At 29.3% G+C, this 16576-nt stretch overlaps 1 protein-coding gene across 6 annotated transcripts in view; it reads right to left on the bottom strand.

Moving 5' to 3' along the window:
- Positions 1–303: 303 nt before the first annotated feature.
- The window catches only part of LOC111631351 (multidrug resistance-associated protein 4-like), a 33329-nt gene continuing 17056 nt past the window's right edge, over positions 304–16576 (bottom strand). For 2 of the 6 annotated variants that reach the window (XM_023375577.1, XM_023375581.1), the window contains 9 exons: positions 10706–10856; positions 8790–9023; positions 8457–8557; positions 6346–6543; positions 6113–6268; positions 4896–4985; positions 4615–4787; positions 825–930; positions 304–760 (listed from right to left, as the gene is read on the bottom strand). In XM_023375577.1, the coding sequence (XP_023231345.1) occupies positions 584–760; positions 825–930; positions 4615–4787; positions 4896–4985; positions 6113–6268; positions 6346–6543; positions 8457–8557; positions 8790–9023; positions 10706–10856 (1386 nt within the window). In that variant the 3' untranslated portion in view covers positions 304–583. Of the gene's footprint in view, positions 761–824; positions 931–4614; positions 4788–4895; positions 4986–6112; positions 6269–6345; positions 6544–8456; positions 8558–8789; positions 9024–10705; positions 10857–13345; positions 13426–14383; positions 14665–15438; positions 15630–16576 lie in introns of those variants that run through there. The other 4 variants (XM_023375582.1, XM_023375580.1, XM_023375578.1 and 1 more) reach the window with 4 other exon arrangements.

The raw sequence follows: 16576 nt of genomic DNA, 5'->3' as shown, positions 1-16576 counted from the left end.
ACTTCTAAGTGCATGTGAAGCCAGATGCACTCACTGTAGTAGGCCAATACCATTAGCCACTGTGGTACACACTTGTTTGAGTTTATCGTCGAGTCAGGCAACTGAAACCTTTGGTAAGTAAATTTATACATTTTTTCCAATATAAAGATTACAATGATTTGATGTTAGATTACAAATGATTTATTATTAGATTGATGTTTTCAATTAAAATTTTCCTGATAAAATTTCCGTAAAGGTTGTTATAAAATATTTCCATAAAGCCTTTTTTCATGTTCATATATTTTTTAAAATTTACTTCTTTTTTGCAAATAAACCATTGTAAATTGTTTTAACATGATTATCTGAAAAAATTTGTGATTACATTACAGTAATGTTTAAAATTTGTTAAACATTAATGCCTATAAGTTTTTTACCGTTACAAATAGTATCTAAGTTTTAACACTTTTTACTAAAGATTTTAACAATTTTATGTCCTAAATGACATGCAGAAACAGAGATGATTCCGAGTACAACAATACAATACAATATAAAAACAACACGAGAAATACACAAGGATAATATATATCGAGGAAAATCCACTGTTTTATAATGACGTTCTTTCCATACATTCTTGAACATTATATTTATTTTCAGCAATTTTATATAGCTCATTCATTGAAGTAACTCCAGTCTTTTTTACCAAGTTATAAAAAGTACCGTTCACATTCTTTAGTAATTTATATGGCATGTCGAATTCTTGAAGTTTTCCATTATCTAAAACCTAAAAATTTCAAATGTTTAAGAAAACAAACTTTTCTATTATGTTATAAACAAAATAAACTTACCAGTACTCTGTCCGAATCGATAATTGTATGTAATCTATGGGCTATTGTCAACACGGTACACGATTTGAATTTCTCTCGAATTATTTTTTGTATGCAGGAATCAGTGCTTGATATGAAATAGATAGAAAGAATACGTTACGAATCTACATATCTGTATCATCAAAACACAAAAAATACTTATCAAGTGACTATCAAACTTCGATACAACTGCTACTAAATGTATTCATTATGTATAGCTAATATTAAAGAATTCGAAGTATAAAATTTTTACTGGATGTAAAATGGGTTATATTAAATTAACTTTACAGAAATAAATACGTTAGAAGTTCATGAAAAAATTTTTAAAGGGAAATATTTTCCATGGAAAACTGATTTGTAAATTGATTTTAGTCACTGCACAAAACTAACAGATTAACTGGGCAACTGATTGGTGAATTAAAAGCCTGCAAATATCTACCAATGTTCATTGGTTTTAATAATTCGGCTGCAGGTAAGAGCACATGAAATGTTTTAGTTGCAGTTCACATATCCCGTAGAGTTGATAGATCTATAAACTGGAACTACAACGTTTGTTCATGTATTCCACTTCAGTTCTACTCTTGCTTGTCCAGTCATCTAGTTATGGGTGTACACAACTATTACAGAACATTGGTGAAAATATTGTACACGATTAATTTAAAACTATAAATATCGATAACTGTAAACTCGATGAAAATAAACTATAGTTTTGGAAAGTTATCACAGAACAACCGTTCTGTGATAACTTTCCAAAACTATAGTTTATTTTCATCGAGGACAATTAACTGTATTTAATATAACCAAAGACATAATTCAATTATATTTTTTGTTATATCGGACATATATTTCAACATTTTTAATTGTTCTAATACGAAGATAAATCTCAACTTTAATACTATAGAATCCTTCAGGACACATTATTACTTCCTGAAAAATATGATTCATTGATGTTCAGTATGATGTTCAAATATGATTCATTGATGTTCAAGCTAGCAGCAGATTTCCAAAATTCCATGGCTAGAAAGAATTCCGAAACAAACACATATAATATTAACTACTTCAAAGAATAATTTAAACAAGTTAGACAGAATGGTCAACAAGATAAGCAATACCTTGTTTATCATGTTGACCATTCTATCAAACGTGTTTAAATCCATCAGGCTTAAGTAAAATAGAAGAAACAAACTTTTGCCAACATGATATGCACGCTCAGATTTATAAAAAATCGCTTTAAGTGGCATGATTAAACTTTGAGACAGATAAATGTTGCATCTTCGTTCATAATCTGTCATAAAAAAAAGTCAGTCTGGTCCATTAGCGGCCGCGACATATGTTTCGACACATGCACTGCCCGATCGATTTTTCGTTACAAGATTTATAAGACAGTACACCAAATGTGGACTCAGGAGAATCGACCTGAGTCTATGTCTGACATAGTTTCAATGACTGTTTATTTTTCGTTTATGGATATTTTTCGTTTATATATCTTCGTTTATAAATCAAACCTGATAATGGTGTGATTTCTATACAAAAGTCTAAAGTCTAAATAGTTTTCGCTTCATGACAAAGTCTATTATGCTGTACTAGTAGCCAGGGACGCCCCCTAGTGTGCGTGTTTTACAAATTTTTATGGAGCACGGTTCCTTTGACTTTTTTGTTCCCATCAATATGCTCTACAGCTCTGTAAAAGTCCGAATGGTAAGATTTACCCTCCGAATGAAGAGGTGGCGATCCCCCCAAACTGTAGCCCCCTGTGCGAACAATAAAGTCAAAGGAACCATACCCCTACTCGCGACCCTTCGCGAGATATAAGCCCCTGAAATAATAAATTCCTATTACAAATATACTGAATTATTTATATTGTTATATTGTTCAAATAATAATTTATTGGCNACATAATAGTGAAATTAATAATAATAAGACAATTCAATAGCAGGCCTACAGAAGATCAACAACAATTGTTACTGGTATTACATAAAACTGCACAATGTCTAGAATTACATGAGTGTTTGATTATTTAATAACAACAACATTTTTCAAATATCAAGAACTTAGTAAAAATTATTTTAATAAATACAAAATTGATATTTTTATATATTTGACATAACTAGAATTAAAACCATTTTTAAATCAAAATATTTGAATTTAAATTAATTTAAGGTATTATCTACATAAAATATCTAAGCACATCAAATGATATATTTGATTTATATAAAATTTAATTTGTACTTAAGAAATATATGGAGGTTAAAGATATCAATAAAACAATTAAGATTTTAAGTGTAATAAAAAAATTAACCTACTTAAAAATAAGCTAAGGTTAAATAATATTTAACCTTAGCTTATTTTTTCGATGGATTAAAAAAAAAAAAAACATAATATTTCCTTCTAACTTACGTTTATAAGATAGAATGTAAATTTTATTTGAAAATAATATTTTTCAGGTTAAAGAATTACATAACTATATAAAGAAAAGGGTACATGCCAAGTAAAGTATTGTATGATTAAATGTTGTCTATAAACTTATTACAGATGATGTTAATCTTAAATATGGGTGTGTTCATAACAAATAAATTAAATTTTTGTACCTGTTTTCATAAACAAAATGAAGGCATTCGATTAAAATAATTTTTTCTTTTTTCGTTTCAGCCCTGTTCTGATAGCTTAAGCTCAACTGCACGAGTCACGAATCTACAAATAACCAAAAACTGAGAGCTTTTCCGCATTTCATACAGAAAGAAACAAGTGAAAGAAACAAATAAACATATAGAAACGCATTCTTGACGATAGCTGACAAGTCACAAAAACCTACCACGAACAAGAAGAAACTACAACAGTTTATGTTCAAAGAGCAGAACACCGATGTAATGTAAATAAATCGCTTATTTACAATCATATTTCATGTCACACATAAAATCAATAGTAAATCAAAATAATGATTATTTAAAGTTCTTTTTTGCCACATGGACACCAAAAGAACCTTTCTTTAAACTCCAGATCCAAAATGAAAACAAACAAATAGTAAGAAAGGAGGTTTGAATTTTTTTGTTTAACATACTGCGTATAGAATATATCTGAAGGTTCGTTCGGTTTCGATTCGGAACCGTTCTTTTTTTATAACACTATCTGCCCTGTGGGCACTAAGAAGGCGCCTTTTAGCAATACCATTAAGGGTTCGAGCAGGTCCACAATGGGGCGACCGGGTGGTGAGGGACAAGGGCCGACATATCCGGTCGGACCACCCTCGAAAAATTCCTGGAGATTTTTTGATCCGTCCTGATTTGATCCCAGTTTCCTCATAGCAGTAGGCTGCCATCTTGACCGGTCGGCCATCCTGCCATCCGTATCGTTACGTAAAAGTGTTAACCAGTCAATCAATTGGTCATCTATGTATTGCCTTAACTTCAATATAATTATCATGCATATTGAAAATTGAACCCATGTGAACTTCAGCCATACAAGCCTACTATATTGTCAGTCATCATTTCCGAAATGGAAACTAATGCAGTATGATATGGTACAAAAATATTGATGCTTAATTTAAACGAACTTTTTACGATTTATTTATAAACTCGTAATTTTTCAACTGTATAAAATAAGCTAATATTTGATTGACAAAAACAATTTTAATGTTTCAAACTGAAATAGTGTGATTAACGAAAATATCAAATACTTTCGAAAAACGTATAACAATTGTGTACACAACAGAAACCATACAATTAACTAATTTTACTTAAAACTAAATAATACTTAAAATTTGTTGTATTCTAACTTTTTATCTATATTGGATGTTGCTTCATCCATGACGAGAATTTTATTCTGGCGAAGAATCGTTCTGGCAAGACAAATTAACTGTCTTTCTCCTACGCTAAAATTTCGTCCTCCTTCTGATAAATGTGTATCCAGTCCCCCAGGCAACGAACTGATAACTTCTTTTAATTGAACCTTTAGTTGAGATTGTTTAAAATAAATAGATAATAATTAACTTTAGCCATTAAAAGAAATTAAACAGATATACAAGGGAGTAGATGAAAACAATTGTATGTTTCTAACCTCTTCTATAACTTGCCATAGAATTTCTTCTGAATATTCATTAAAAGGATCGATATTTCTTCGAAGTGGACCGGTAAATAACATTGGATCCTAAAAAATACACTTGCTATTTTATTCGTTTTACGATTTTTTATGAAATTGTTTGTGTTACGATTACAATAGTGGTAAATATAAAAAATTTCCTTCTTTTATTAATTACAGTATTTTAAAAGATTTGCCAAGCGTGTACCTTTAGTGTATTATCCATATTGCATTCAACGCTTTTCACTTATTTTATTAACATATTTTAGGTCAATTTTAATTTCTAGAGATTCAAACTCACTGTCAATAAATTAGTCAATTTATATATATTTTTTAAAATTTAATTTGCTATTTAACTTCTAATAAAGTAAATGTTTGTTAAGTCTGTTGCAATGGGATAAAAGGAGTTCTATCTGTTCACGCTGCTCCATACTTACGATTTGTGAACACTGTCTTTAATCACTTCGAAATTCATGATGTTTAGAGCACTACATATCGAAAAAGAAATTTCGATATAGTAAATATTTGCATGGCAATTATTGTTTTTATACTTTAAACATTTCATGTACATTTTTAGACACACGAACGCATGCATTCTTTGCTACAGTTGTCATGACACAAGGAAAATCATCCATCACAAATTAACTCTTTGCTAGTTGCATGGCATCATATAGAAGTCATGCAACTTTTCCTCAATTCTTCTGGATTTTTCATAAATTTTTGAATACATCTGAAGAGAACAATACCTTCCTAGCATTTTGAATAATAAAAATGCTATGAATATAGATTGTATTGGGGTCCTAATTTTGATGTAAAACATATATTAGCGTCACACGTGCCATATGACATAATGAATTTGAATGAATTGCAATGAATTTTAAGCCTCACATTTGATTACGTTGATTTGTCAAAACATTAATGTTAAATGAGTATATATTTACAATAATACTATTTATTATATTCTTTGCTCTTCCTTATTCTATGGACCAATTTGAATTTTATTCCAATGAGCGAATATGTTTATTTTCGACAAAGTGATTTTCGTGCTAAGGCGTTGTTGTGTCAAGATGTTGCTATTTCAACATGAAAAAAATTGGCAATTTGAATATCAGCTGTGGAATATCTCATTAAGTTTTGTATTTTTTAATCTTACTTAAAAAATTAAATTTTTATATAATAAATCGAAGAACGCATACTTGAGGAATGATAGATATTTTACTACGTAGATCCCGAAGACCAATATCTTTGGTGTCAATTCCGTCAATGGTTATTGTTCCTGTTGGCTCTGTCATGCGAAATAACGAAGCAATTATAGAGCTTTTTCCAGCTCCTGTTCTTCCAACAATTCCTATCTGCAATTAATAAATATTAGAAATAATTTCAGACAATAATTTTCAGCAACACTCATTCCATTTCGAGAATATTTTACCTTTTCTCCCGAGTGAATTCGAAAAGATAAATTCTTCAAAACAATATTTTTGTCCTTGGAATATTGTAAAGACACATCATCAAAATCAATTTTTCCCTTTTGTGGCCAATCCGAAGGTGGCCGTTTATCAGGTAAACTTTCGTACGATGCTTCTGATTTTAATTTGCTGTAGTTTAGTATACGTTTTACAGAATTCATCTGGAAAATTAATATGCATAAAACTTATTCAAGTAACAATATGTATTATCAACAGTTATAAAAGATGTATAGAATTTCATAAGACTTATAACAGATTTTTATATGAAGATACACAAGTACATGATTTGTATTTAGTTCTTTCATCTTTTTATATGATTTTTTATTCTTTTTGACCCACTGTAATTTCTGCGGTACTGATATACTTTTAAATTTATTTCCTTTTCTTAAAATATGTATTCTTGAATTATAAAATTTATAATTTTTTAAAAGTTAAAAGATTTTCATTGTTTTGATTACTTGTCGTTAAATAGAAAACACTTTGCTTACATTATTATGTAAAACGAAATGTAATTTAGTAAAATATAAAGTGATATTAATAATTATTTTTCACTTATGACTTTAAATATGAAATATTTCAGTATTTTTAATCCATATTTCTAAAATTTGAAGTTTCAATGAAATTTTCAAACCAATTATAAAATAATTATTTACTGAAATTTCAATTTTGTTGATATGAAAATATATTATTTTTCTCAAGAATATTATGTATTTACTACATGTCTAACTCCATTTTACAATAAATTACATCTGAAATATGGAAAGTGTGGAATATATTCTAATAAGAAGATCCTTCCTTTAATCTGGTTATCTGTTTCTGCAAATTTTATATGAATTGATAAATCAATCAGGCTGTCATTTAATTCACTTTTAGGCAAACCGCCGATGGTAACTAAGCCAAGCCTAAATATCTGATAAATACTCTTTCTAATTTTCTTGCACGTAACATGATAAAATATTTTATTTTTTATAACAAAATTACTTTTAATTATAAAATAAATATAACATTAACACATATATAATTCGAGATAGTAACTTGAGGATTTGTAGTANCAAGCCACGATCTGGCCACGTGAATAAGTTGAAGTTACATCCTTCTAACAGGAAAAGTAACTTTCGTTATCATGGAATTATAACAAAACCTGCCAATTCAATATAAATGGAAAAAAATATTATATGGAATTGAACGAAAATGAAAATTTGCTTGATAATTCAACTACGCTTGTTGGAGAACAATAAAAACACTACACTCAACAAGCCACCAATGAAACTCAACTGCCTAACCTATAATCAAAGTTTTTTTTTAATTTGTTTTTTAAAAAAAGCGCTTGACAAACTTGCCCCGCATGCTGAAGTTGCCCCGATCTCCCCTATAATTCGGGATAGTAACTTGAGGATTTGTAGTAAAAAGTGATTAATGTTTAAAAAATTATAAAACAGTAATAAAACAGATTTAGGCGTAATAAATAAATTTTACACTGAAAATAAAAACAGAAAACATACTATCATTGTATTTTTGCAGACAATAAGTTAAACGGAATCACAGTTTCTTTCATTTAACTACTGTATATGAAAACAAAGGCATTTGATTGATTTTTGCCAAAAACGTTTTGGTCACAGCAGTTCACACGGGTTTCCAATGCTGAACACAAACGTAATTAGTACAAATATGTTGAGGAACAACTAAGTGACTTTGTTTTCGCTACAATGAAAAATATACATTTTTCATTACATTTTACAATCTAATTAAAATTCATACAACCAACTAGAATTGAAATAATATTCGCATATAATCATAATAATAGTTACAATTGTATCTGCATGTATCTGGAAAAAATGTGCAGCTGTATTCAATGACTGCAAACTACGTCAATGCAGTTGTGCATAATTACGTTACACTTAGAAGGCTTCTGCTTTCAAGCATAATGCTAAAATGGTGGATTTGAGGAAGGACTCCCCTTCACGTAACTTCCTAGAGGAGACAGGAAAAAATAACCGGGATTTCTATATTATAACTGGGCTTGACAGAAAGTTTAACAATGGATACATTATCGGGTTAGTTGTACATACATTACCTGAAAATTCACTTCAGATGAAGTTCTAATAAGGCCTTGAAAATACATTACAAATAGTACTCCATAGTTCATAACAAGTCCAATTTGGCTTCCTGCATCATCTAAAGTTTCGATTATAAATTCAAAATTACATATAGTATACACTATACACAACTACAGTCAACCCCCTTATAACACTGTTGATAATTCCGTTTTATATGAATTCCATGTTGTACGATTCACTTAGATTTTACAAATATGTGTGCCGGGCTGTGAACGGATCAACAGTGTCATAGGTGGAATTATTAACAGGGAATTATAGGGGGGGGGTCGACTGTAAATGTATATACTCACCTGAATGAACTGATACACTAAAAATAATAACAGTAATAAGGAAATTTACGTAACAAATGATGTGACCATATATAGAAAGACAACGATTTAATGCAATGTAAATAATCCACGTTGCAGTGTGCTTATCCTGATACTCATTAAAGGTGGATAAAAATTTATCTTCAGCTTTAAATGCTCTAATGGTTGTCAGTCCATAAAGAGATACACTCAGATGAGAAAATACTGGACTTCTTGCTGTTAAAAGAAATTCTATATGAAATTAATTATTTGAGCAAAACCTTATTAAATATAATAACTGTTTGCGTATTGTATTTAAGAAAGCAAATAAAAAACAATTCTCATCTAATAGATATATAAAGCCGACATGCAAAGATTTTAAAATTTATATTTCTAACTTTTAAAATAATGCTTACATAAATTAATGTACATTTCATAATTTCGTATATAAAATTTTGTATATTATACACATGCGTGCATACATTATATATATATATATAACCATATGTTTCAGAAGCAACCAATTATGCTTGTAGCATAACACAAACAGAACATTGTAGTCTTCATGCAAAAAGAAGCATTTTAAAAACAAAAGCTAAATTTCTAAATTTAGTCAAGCCAAAAACAAAACAAAGNTATATATATATATACATATAATCATATGTTTCAGAAGCAACTGATGACAATTGCATGTAGCATAACACAAACAGAACATTGTAGTCTTCATGCAAAAAGAAGCAATTGAAAAACAAAAGCTACATTTCTAAATTTTGTCAAGCCAAAAACAAAACAAAGTTTTAAGCACGCTTTTAAATTTTTGCAGAAGAAATTTGCAATAAATTATCTGGTCGCTTTTTGTGTGCACATATCGCATAGCAATTGCTTATTATAATTTCAACTTTCATTTTGGGCTTTGTCAACAAAAAGTACATTTACGATGAAGCACTTATTGAAGCTGGTGAAGAGCTTTTGTTAGTTAGACTAGATGCAATTTGTCTTTCAAGTATTATGCACACTGTATTTACTGAAATCGTGTTCCACGTGACGAATATCTTCGTGGTAAAAGATGTCATTTATAAGTTCGTGCGCCAGGTTTATTGTCCAATAAAAATAAGCACGTAAACAACTAAGAAAAATCTCACAGAATGTTCGGAAACAGCTTGTCTGATTCTTCCTACAGTAATGCAATCGTTTTCAAAAATGATACTAAGAACAGCATTAACCAACTATTGTTGTGGACTGGTGTTTTCTACAAGTATTGGGGTATTTTTTTCTTAAAACAATAATAATATTTTAAATCGTAAACCGATCAGCATGTAGTGAAAATTTGAAAATTGTATGTTGTAGATCACTCGCAGTATATTGACGATTTGACAATGTCTATTGAATACAAAAATGAAGGGATTTCTGGAAAAAGTATGGTAAGTAAATGGAAATAAACGTAAAGTTAGGCAAACAGAAATTTTTTACATTTTTCAGAATTTTCACACTTATAGTTTAAAAAGTCATTGGAGCCGATTTTACAGTACGCAAATGATAACGGGTTAACCTTTCTTACAGATTTTTTAGACCGAAAATTTTAATCCAATACCAATTGTATCCAATCCAATTGTAAGTGTAAAGTAATGAATATAAAACTCTTCTGTCATATGCTACTCAATTTCTTCTTATATTTGTTTGTTCTAGTACAAACTAAAGACCAATATGTCTTGTAGAGAGTGTAGTAAGAGTTAAATAATTTGATACATTCTGTTATATAACAAAGAATTTTTGCGTAATTGCTTTTGGTAATAAATGTTTTTACTGTTAAAATTATATGCACTCTAACTGTACAGTATACTCACAAAACATAAAGTTGTGAAAAAGTTTTATGCTATTCACTTAAATACAATAAACCATTGAGAATTTTATACACTTACATTTTCCTTCCATAAGTTTGATGCTTTTCAGAACACGGCTGTGAATCGTCCACGTAAAATAGAATAACATTGAAAGCACAAATGTCAATATGAGAACATAAGGACAGAGGATCGCTTGAAGAACACACATGCCAGCGATCAGAGACAATCCCTAAAACATAAAGATATAAATTACTATTAAATGGAAACATATCTGTCATTTCAGTATTCTAGGAATTATTTCAATTATTTCACGTTATATGTAAATCAACATTACATCAAACGGTATGGTAACCATTTGTTTCAGCATTTGAATGAGAATTCATCTCAACACGCGACAAGTCCATCATTATTTAAATATTACAGGTAATCTAGCAGTTTCTCACGAGGAATTTCTTATAATACAATAAAAACGAATTTTTTATATAATAATTTATTTACTTAATTAACACTAGAACTAGGACAACAATCATTATGTCTGCTATTAAGTTTTTCTCATTTGCCAAGTTGAAGTTTGTCAGAGGAAGCTGAAATATTTTTTACTTTTTTTGAATTTGAATGTTTTACATGACCACCAAATTCTATATTCGTAAACTGAAACTGTCCTGAGATACGAAGTATAAACGTCTTTACTTACAACCGAAGAAAAAAGTTATTTTAAACGCTGATCTATTCCGTTACTTTATATTACTATTTTTTGTTTTTATACTTTGCTTTACGTATATATTTACGACTTGTAAATATTAACATCCTGATATAAATATTGCTAGTTTTGTTTGCCTTTTCTGTGTCTTTTATCAGAACAAGTGTTCGCTACAGTTTCGTATCGTTAGAATTAATTACGTAATATATTCGCAAAAAATAATAGATTTGTTTATTTTCTGCTTAATGAAGCTAAAATTGCAAGTACTGTATATTAGCAAAAATTTCGAAACATGAATCATAGGATAAATACAGATGAAATTTATATCTAATCCAACAAAATCGGTGCTTAACTGGATAGCGATGAAATCTATTGTGATAAAGAACGGCATTTGACTTTGTTTAATTAATCTCTCACGAACGAACCGGCGTCAGTCTCTCTACAAAGACGTATAACGAACAATTTAATTTTTTAAGTATGCTGATTTTTAAAGCTATAATAGATAGAGGAAAAGGTGGTATTATGGAACACTGCGGGTATTATGGAACCATTCCATTTCGAACTGATAATAAAGGCGAACTGCAGCGGATTGTGGCTGAACTGCACTAAGCAGACATCCATAGCAAGGGGAAACCCCGTCTGCACTGCCTATCTTCCAAATTTTGCGACTAGGGGCGCTGCTGTCGTTTGCATTTGGTCGGGCGTAGTCGCTTTACGCGTTACCTCATTTGCATAGCTGTAGCTCTCTCCGTTTGCAAGAATTTCTCGGTTAAAGGGATTTTCCTATGCACCCTGTATTTACAGGTACTCTCATGTTAGGCAGTAAGGATAATATTTCAATGGTATAGTTTGCAGTGCTTGCTCTTTTATTCTGCGAATTTTGTATAGTTCCTCCAAATTCAGGGAGAAAATCCTTTCAATCTTGAATTTCCTGCTGTAATATGTCCCTAAAATTATATAATATTCTACAAAGCTACTTGTGGTACAGTACAATTACGATATAAACTCTGTTTCGAATAATGAAAAGCACACATTGAAATATATCGATATCAAGTTTAAATAAAAATATCTTTTTACAGTAAATCCTTGCAAACTTAACTAAAAGAGGATGAAGTCTGAGTTATATAATGTTCCAGTTAGCAATATTTTTTACAATAGTAATTTTTAAATATCTAATACAATCCACTCTACACAGAAGTTTACTGATCCGTATACTGCTTAAACACATGAAATGAACTAATAAATTTTGAAAATTTCGTATACAGTATTATACATTTTTTATCATCCTATCTACTACAATAATATAATGAACAGTATTGCGGTTTTTCATATATCGAAAATGCATTACTTATGACTTTTTAATGCCAAAATATTTAAAATTTTTTTTTTTCAAAACGATTTTACTGAGTTGTGCAAAATCTGACTTAAAATGGGATTTACTGCATATAGATTATTTTATGGTTATAAGAAATAGTTTGACTTTTATAGAAGTAATAACAAAGTATATTTGACTTTTTCCACCCTATTGACAATAAGAGGACCTTTCTTATTCAGTCTATGCTGAAAATATTTCAGATTTATTGATCTCGCTGGAATTAATCTCAATCACCTTAAAACAATTTGATTCCAAAAAAACTAGACTAATGTCAAGCTGAGGAAACGAACAGATTTTTGTCATCAACATTCCAATCTATTCATGATTATTTGCAATTTGCGTTTGTTCGGGTAAAAAAGTGGATACCGATGGCAAAGTTTAAGAAGTAAAGCAATATTGAGAAATATGGAGTACACTACTTGAAAAGATTATTTATAGTTGGACTAAATAGGTTAATTGGAAGTCATTAGGATAAAAAGTAGCATATATTGCATGCGTTATTTATCGCAATTTACGTTGCTGTTAAAAATAATTTTTTTGTGTAATTCATAAATACACGTTAGTAACCGCATACCCCACATACCTGTTTATTTTTTAAATTTATTTTACATAAATTTAAATATACAAAATTATATAAACTTACTTTCAACACAACGTGAACATTGTTAGGTAGAAGGTCATCTACGTTATTCATATCTTTGGAAAACCGATTTAGAATTTTTCCTAGAAGATATCAGAATAATAAATATTATTTGAATTAAAAACTTATGTAAAATATACGTATTCCATTATCATTATTATTTATAAGACACCGCATATACCACCAACGTAAACAGTTCTCAGATTGACATGCTCTTGGTTTTTCATACCTAAAGTTTTTCTAAGATGTACTGTACATATTTATCTTTTCAAAGGGTATGAATAGAGCAATTTAATATATTACAGCTGTTATTATGTAAATATGCTCACGAAAACGAAATGCAGTAGAAAGTTTGACATATGTTCTAAATACTATTTCACAAGATTTTAGTAGGAATGATTTGAAAAGTTCCTTTCTTCAATTTTCTCTGCTTCAATTCCCAATATCACTTGTATATAACACTTCGTTACTAAAATTGTTAAAATTGTTTACTTTCTTATTTTGAATTTTTGTTGCTTTTTAACTCAAATCTTTTTATTACTCTCTGTTTTTGCATACTACAGTATATCAGACAAGAAATGAGTAATGAGTATATCGTTTACAACCAAACTATATTCTTGGTGATCATAAAACAATATATTAAGCTTCTTACATCTTATGTCTAATTTATTATTTATCACTCTATTAGTTGAGTGCTCAGCAATTTTTTTCAAAAGCGAAATTTTCAAAATATGCAATTCATTGACTTTGCATCGTTTGTTTGTTTTCAGAATGAAGAATTTATAGGAAAATCAGTGAGTGATGTATTATCACGTGTCAAACATGATTAGCACAATTTGTCGAGTATATAATAACTATGTTTACAATTACAATAGGTATTATTCCTATTATACTATCATAATAAAGAGTACACCTGGGTCTGTCTCTAAAACTCAACGCAAATAACGCAAAATTTAATTAAATATTTCAAGTATCTTATGAAAAACATATCATTGATCATTCTTTAACTTTTTAAAGAACGAAATACATAATTTTACATACCAGCAGGATTGTTATCCAAAAATGAAATTGGAGTTCGAATAATACAATGGAACATATTCTTGTGCAGCTTCAAAGATGCAGCAATGAAAAAATTGTACAATAATAATCCAGAAATTGTCATCGTAAAGAACACTGCACATATTAGTCCAAAGTAAACATATACATTGTATTCTTCACTATAATATAAATTTTTGTCTTCACTATTGTTAAATATTCTTGTCTTAAATGTCATATTTTCAACACTATCAACATTTTCCGTATAGATTCGTTTGTTGTGCAACCTGAAAATTAAACACGTAATAATAATTAATTTTCTGAATTAGCTAATATTCGTTCGACAAGCAGTAATACAATAATACTACTTAAATCCGTTGAATAAAAGTAATATCAATCAGTTCAATCAGTAATATTGAAATATATGGGTGGTCAATTGCTCAATCTTAAATGCATAAAATGACATTAATGCAAATTTAAGCTACATTCTTATAATTTCATCGTCGAATGTAGAAGTGTGAACATTTTTGCTATTTCTTACGTTGTGGCTGAAGCTTTTGCAGATGGATTTCACTGGAAACATTCGGCAATCTTAGCCATATTGAAATTCTGTGATTCCGCTTAAAAAGCACACATTGAAGTCTTTTCCTATAAAGTTTCAGCCAGAAACTAAATCATGTAATTCAGATAACTTTCTGTAATGTTCTTTTCTCATTTCTTATCCCAGATTATCTCGATAGGACCACTCACGCTCGCATTTCGATTTACAACTGGTTTCACAATATGCCAGCCTAAACCCCCAGAATTCTTATTGAAGTCAGTTCTTGTAGGTGAGACAGACAATAGAAAGATTGCGACAAAAGGGGTACAGGAAACCTATTCTGTACATAGATACAATTCGAGATGAACGTATTAAATGATATTCATTTCAACTCGTTAAACTTGTTCGATTACGCCTGAAACTTTTTATCATGCTGAAATAAATTTGACATAAATAATGTAATGTTTCTTCATTAAACTTGTATTTAAAAAACTGTTTACATGAATAAACTCATATTTACCATAAAAATAGCATACCATTTGACAAGCCAATAGTCGCTGACATTTGTAACGGATTGTGCTACAACTAGCATAATTAATAAGAACATCTTGAAGAGAAAACTTGCTCCAGCATTCAAATATTCTTTATAGACTGAAATTCCTATTGTTCCATCTTCTTCATCGTCACGTGGTATTTTCTTATTTTCATTTTCCTACAGGAAATATTTTTAGAATTATATAAAATATTCGTTGAATTATGTCTAAATCTATTTAAAATATTTTACAAATAAAAAATCCAACGTATCATTTATTCAAAAAAACTGAAAATTAGATGTGCTATTTTTGATTGATAATAAAATAAAGTATTCTCTTGAATATTTGTGAATTAAGTTATATGGTAATAGTATGGAAAAATAAAAACGAAAATAATAATAAAAAATTATCACAATAAAATATAATCACTAACAATGAAAGAAAAAACACTGTCTAAGTATTTTTCAGTATAAATACAGAGAAGCCTCTGATCTCAAATTCTCTTGTCAAATCACTTCTTACTTGGAAATAAATTGTCGGTCATGGCAAACAGCCTGCATATTATAACATGATATTTACTTGTAAAATTCAATAAATTGTAATGTATCTGAATACCATACATCGTTAAGAGAAACTTAGGAGGTCCAAACCAACCTATTTACTTCCGGAATCTTATCTACTTGTTTTCAGATTAGGTAGTTTTAATGCAGGTAGAAAATGTGAAAATATCTGTCGTTCTTACTGGTCCAGTGGTATTTAATCTGCTTTACCAGATAACGTGCTTTCTCAAATTAATTGGGCCATCAACATTCTCTAACCTAGAAATTATAGGCGTTGACCTTCTTTAATCTATGGTTTATTCTTGAGAGGTATCTTGTTCGGCAATCGAGTAATCATACGTCAAACAGTGCTAATATGAGTTCAAAATTCTGTACGTGAATCACTTTGTTCAAAAAGTAAATCCTTTGAAAACTAAGGATTAACTGTATTTAATAGTTTAATTTGACGTTTCATTTGAATTATTTTCATTTAAATAACTGCTACATAAAATCTGCTTCGAATACTTTTAATTTAACTGAAAGTATAAAATTCTTGCAGAATTAAACTTACTTGCATACATTATAT

Source organism: Centruroides sculpturatus, unplaced genomic scaffold, assembly GCF_000671375.1.
Source record: "Centruroides sculpturatus isolate CEXI.00-Female unplaced genomic scaffold, Cexi_2.0 scaffold392, whole genome shotgun sequence".
NCBI lineage: Eukaryota > Metazoa > Arthropoda > Arachnida > Scorpiones > Buthidae > Centruroides > Centruroides sculpturatus.
The sequence above is the reverse complement of the archived record's forward strand: the minus strand, read 5'-3'. Positions and strand labels throughout refer to the sequence as shown.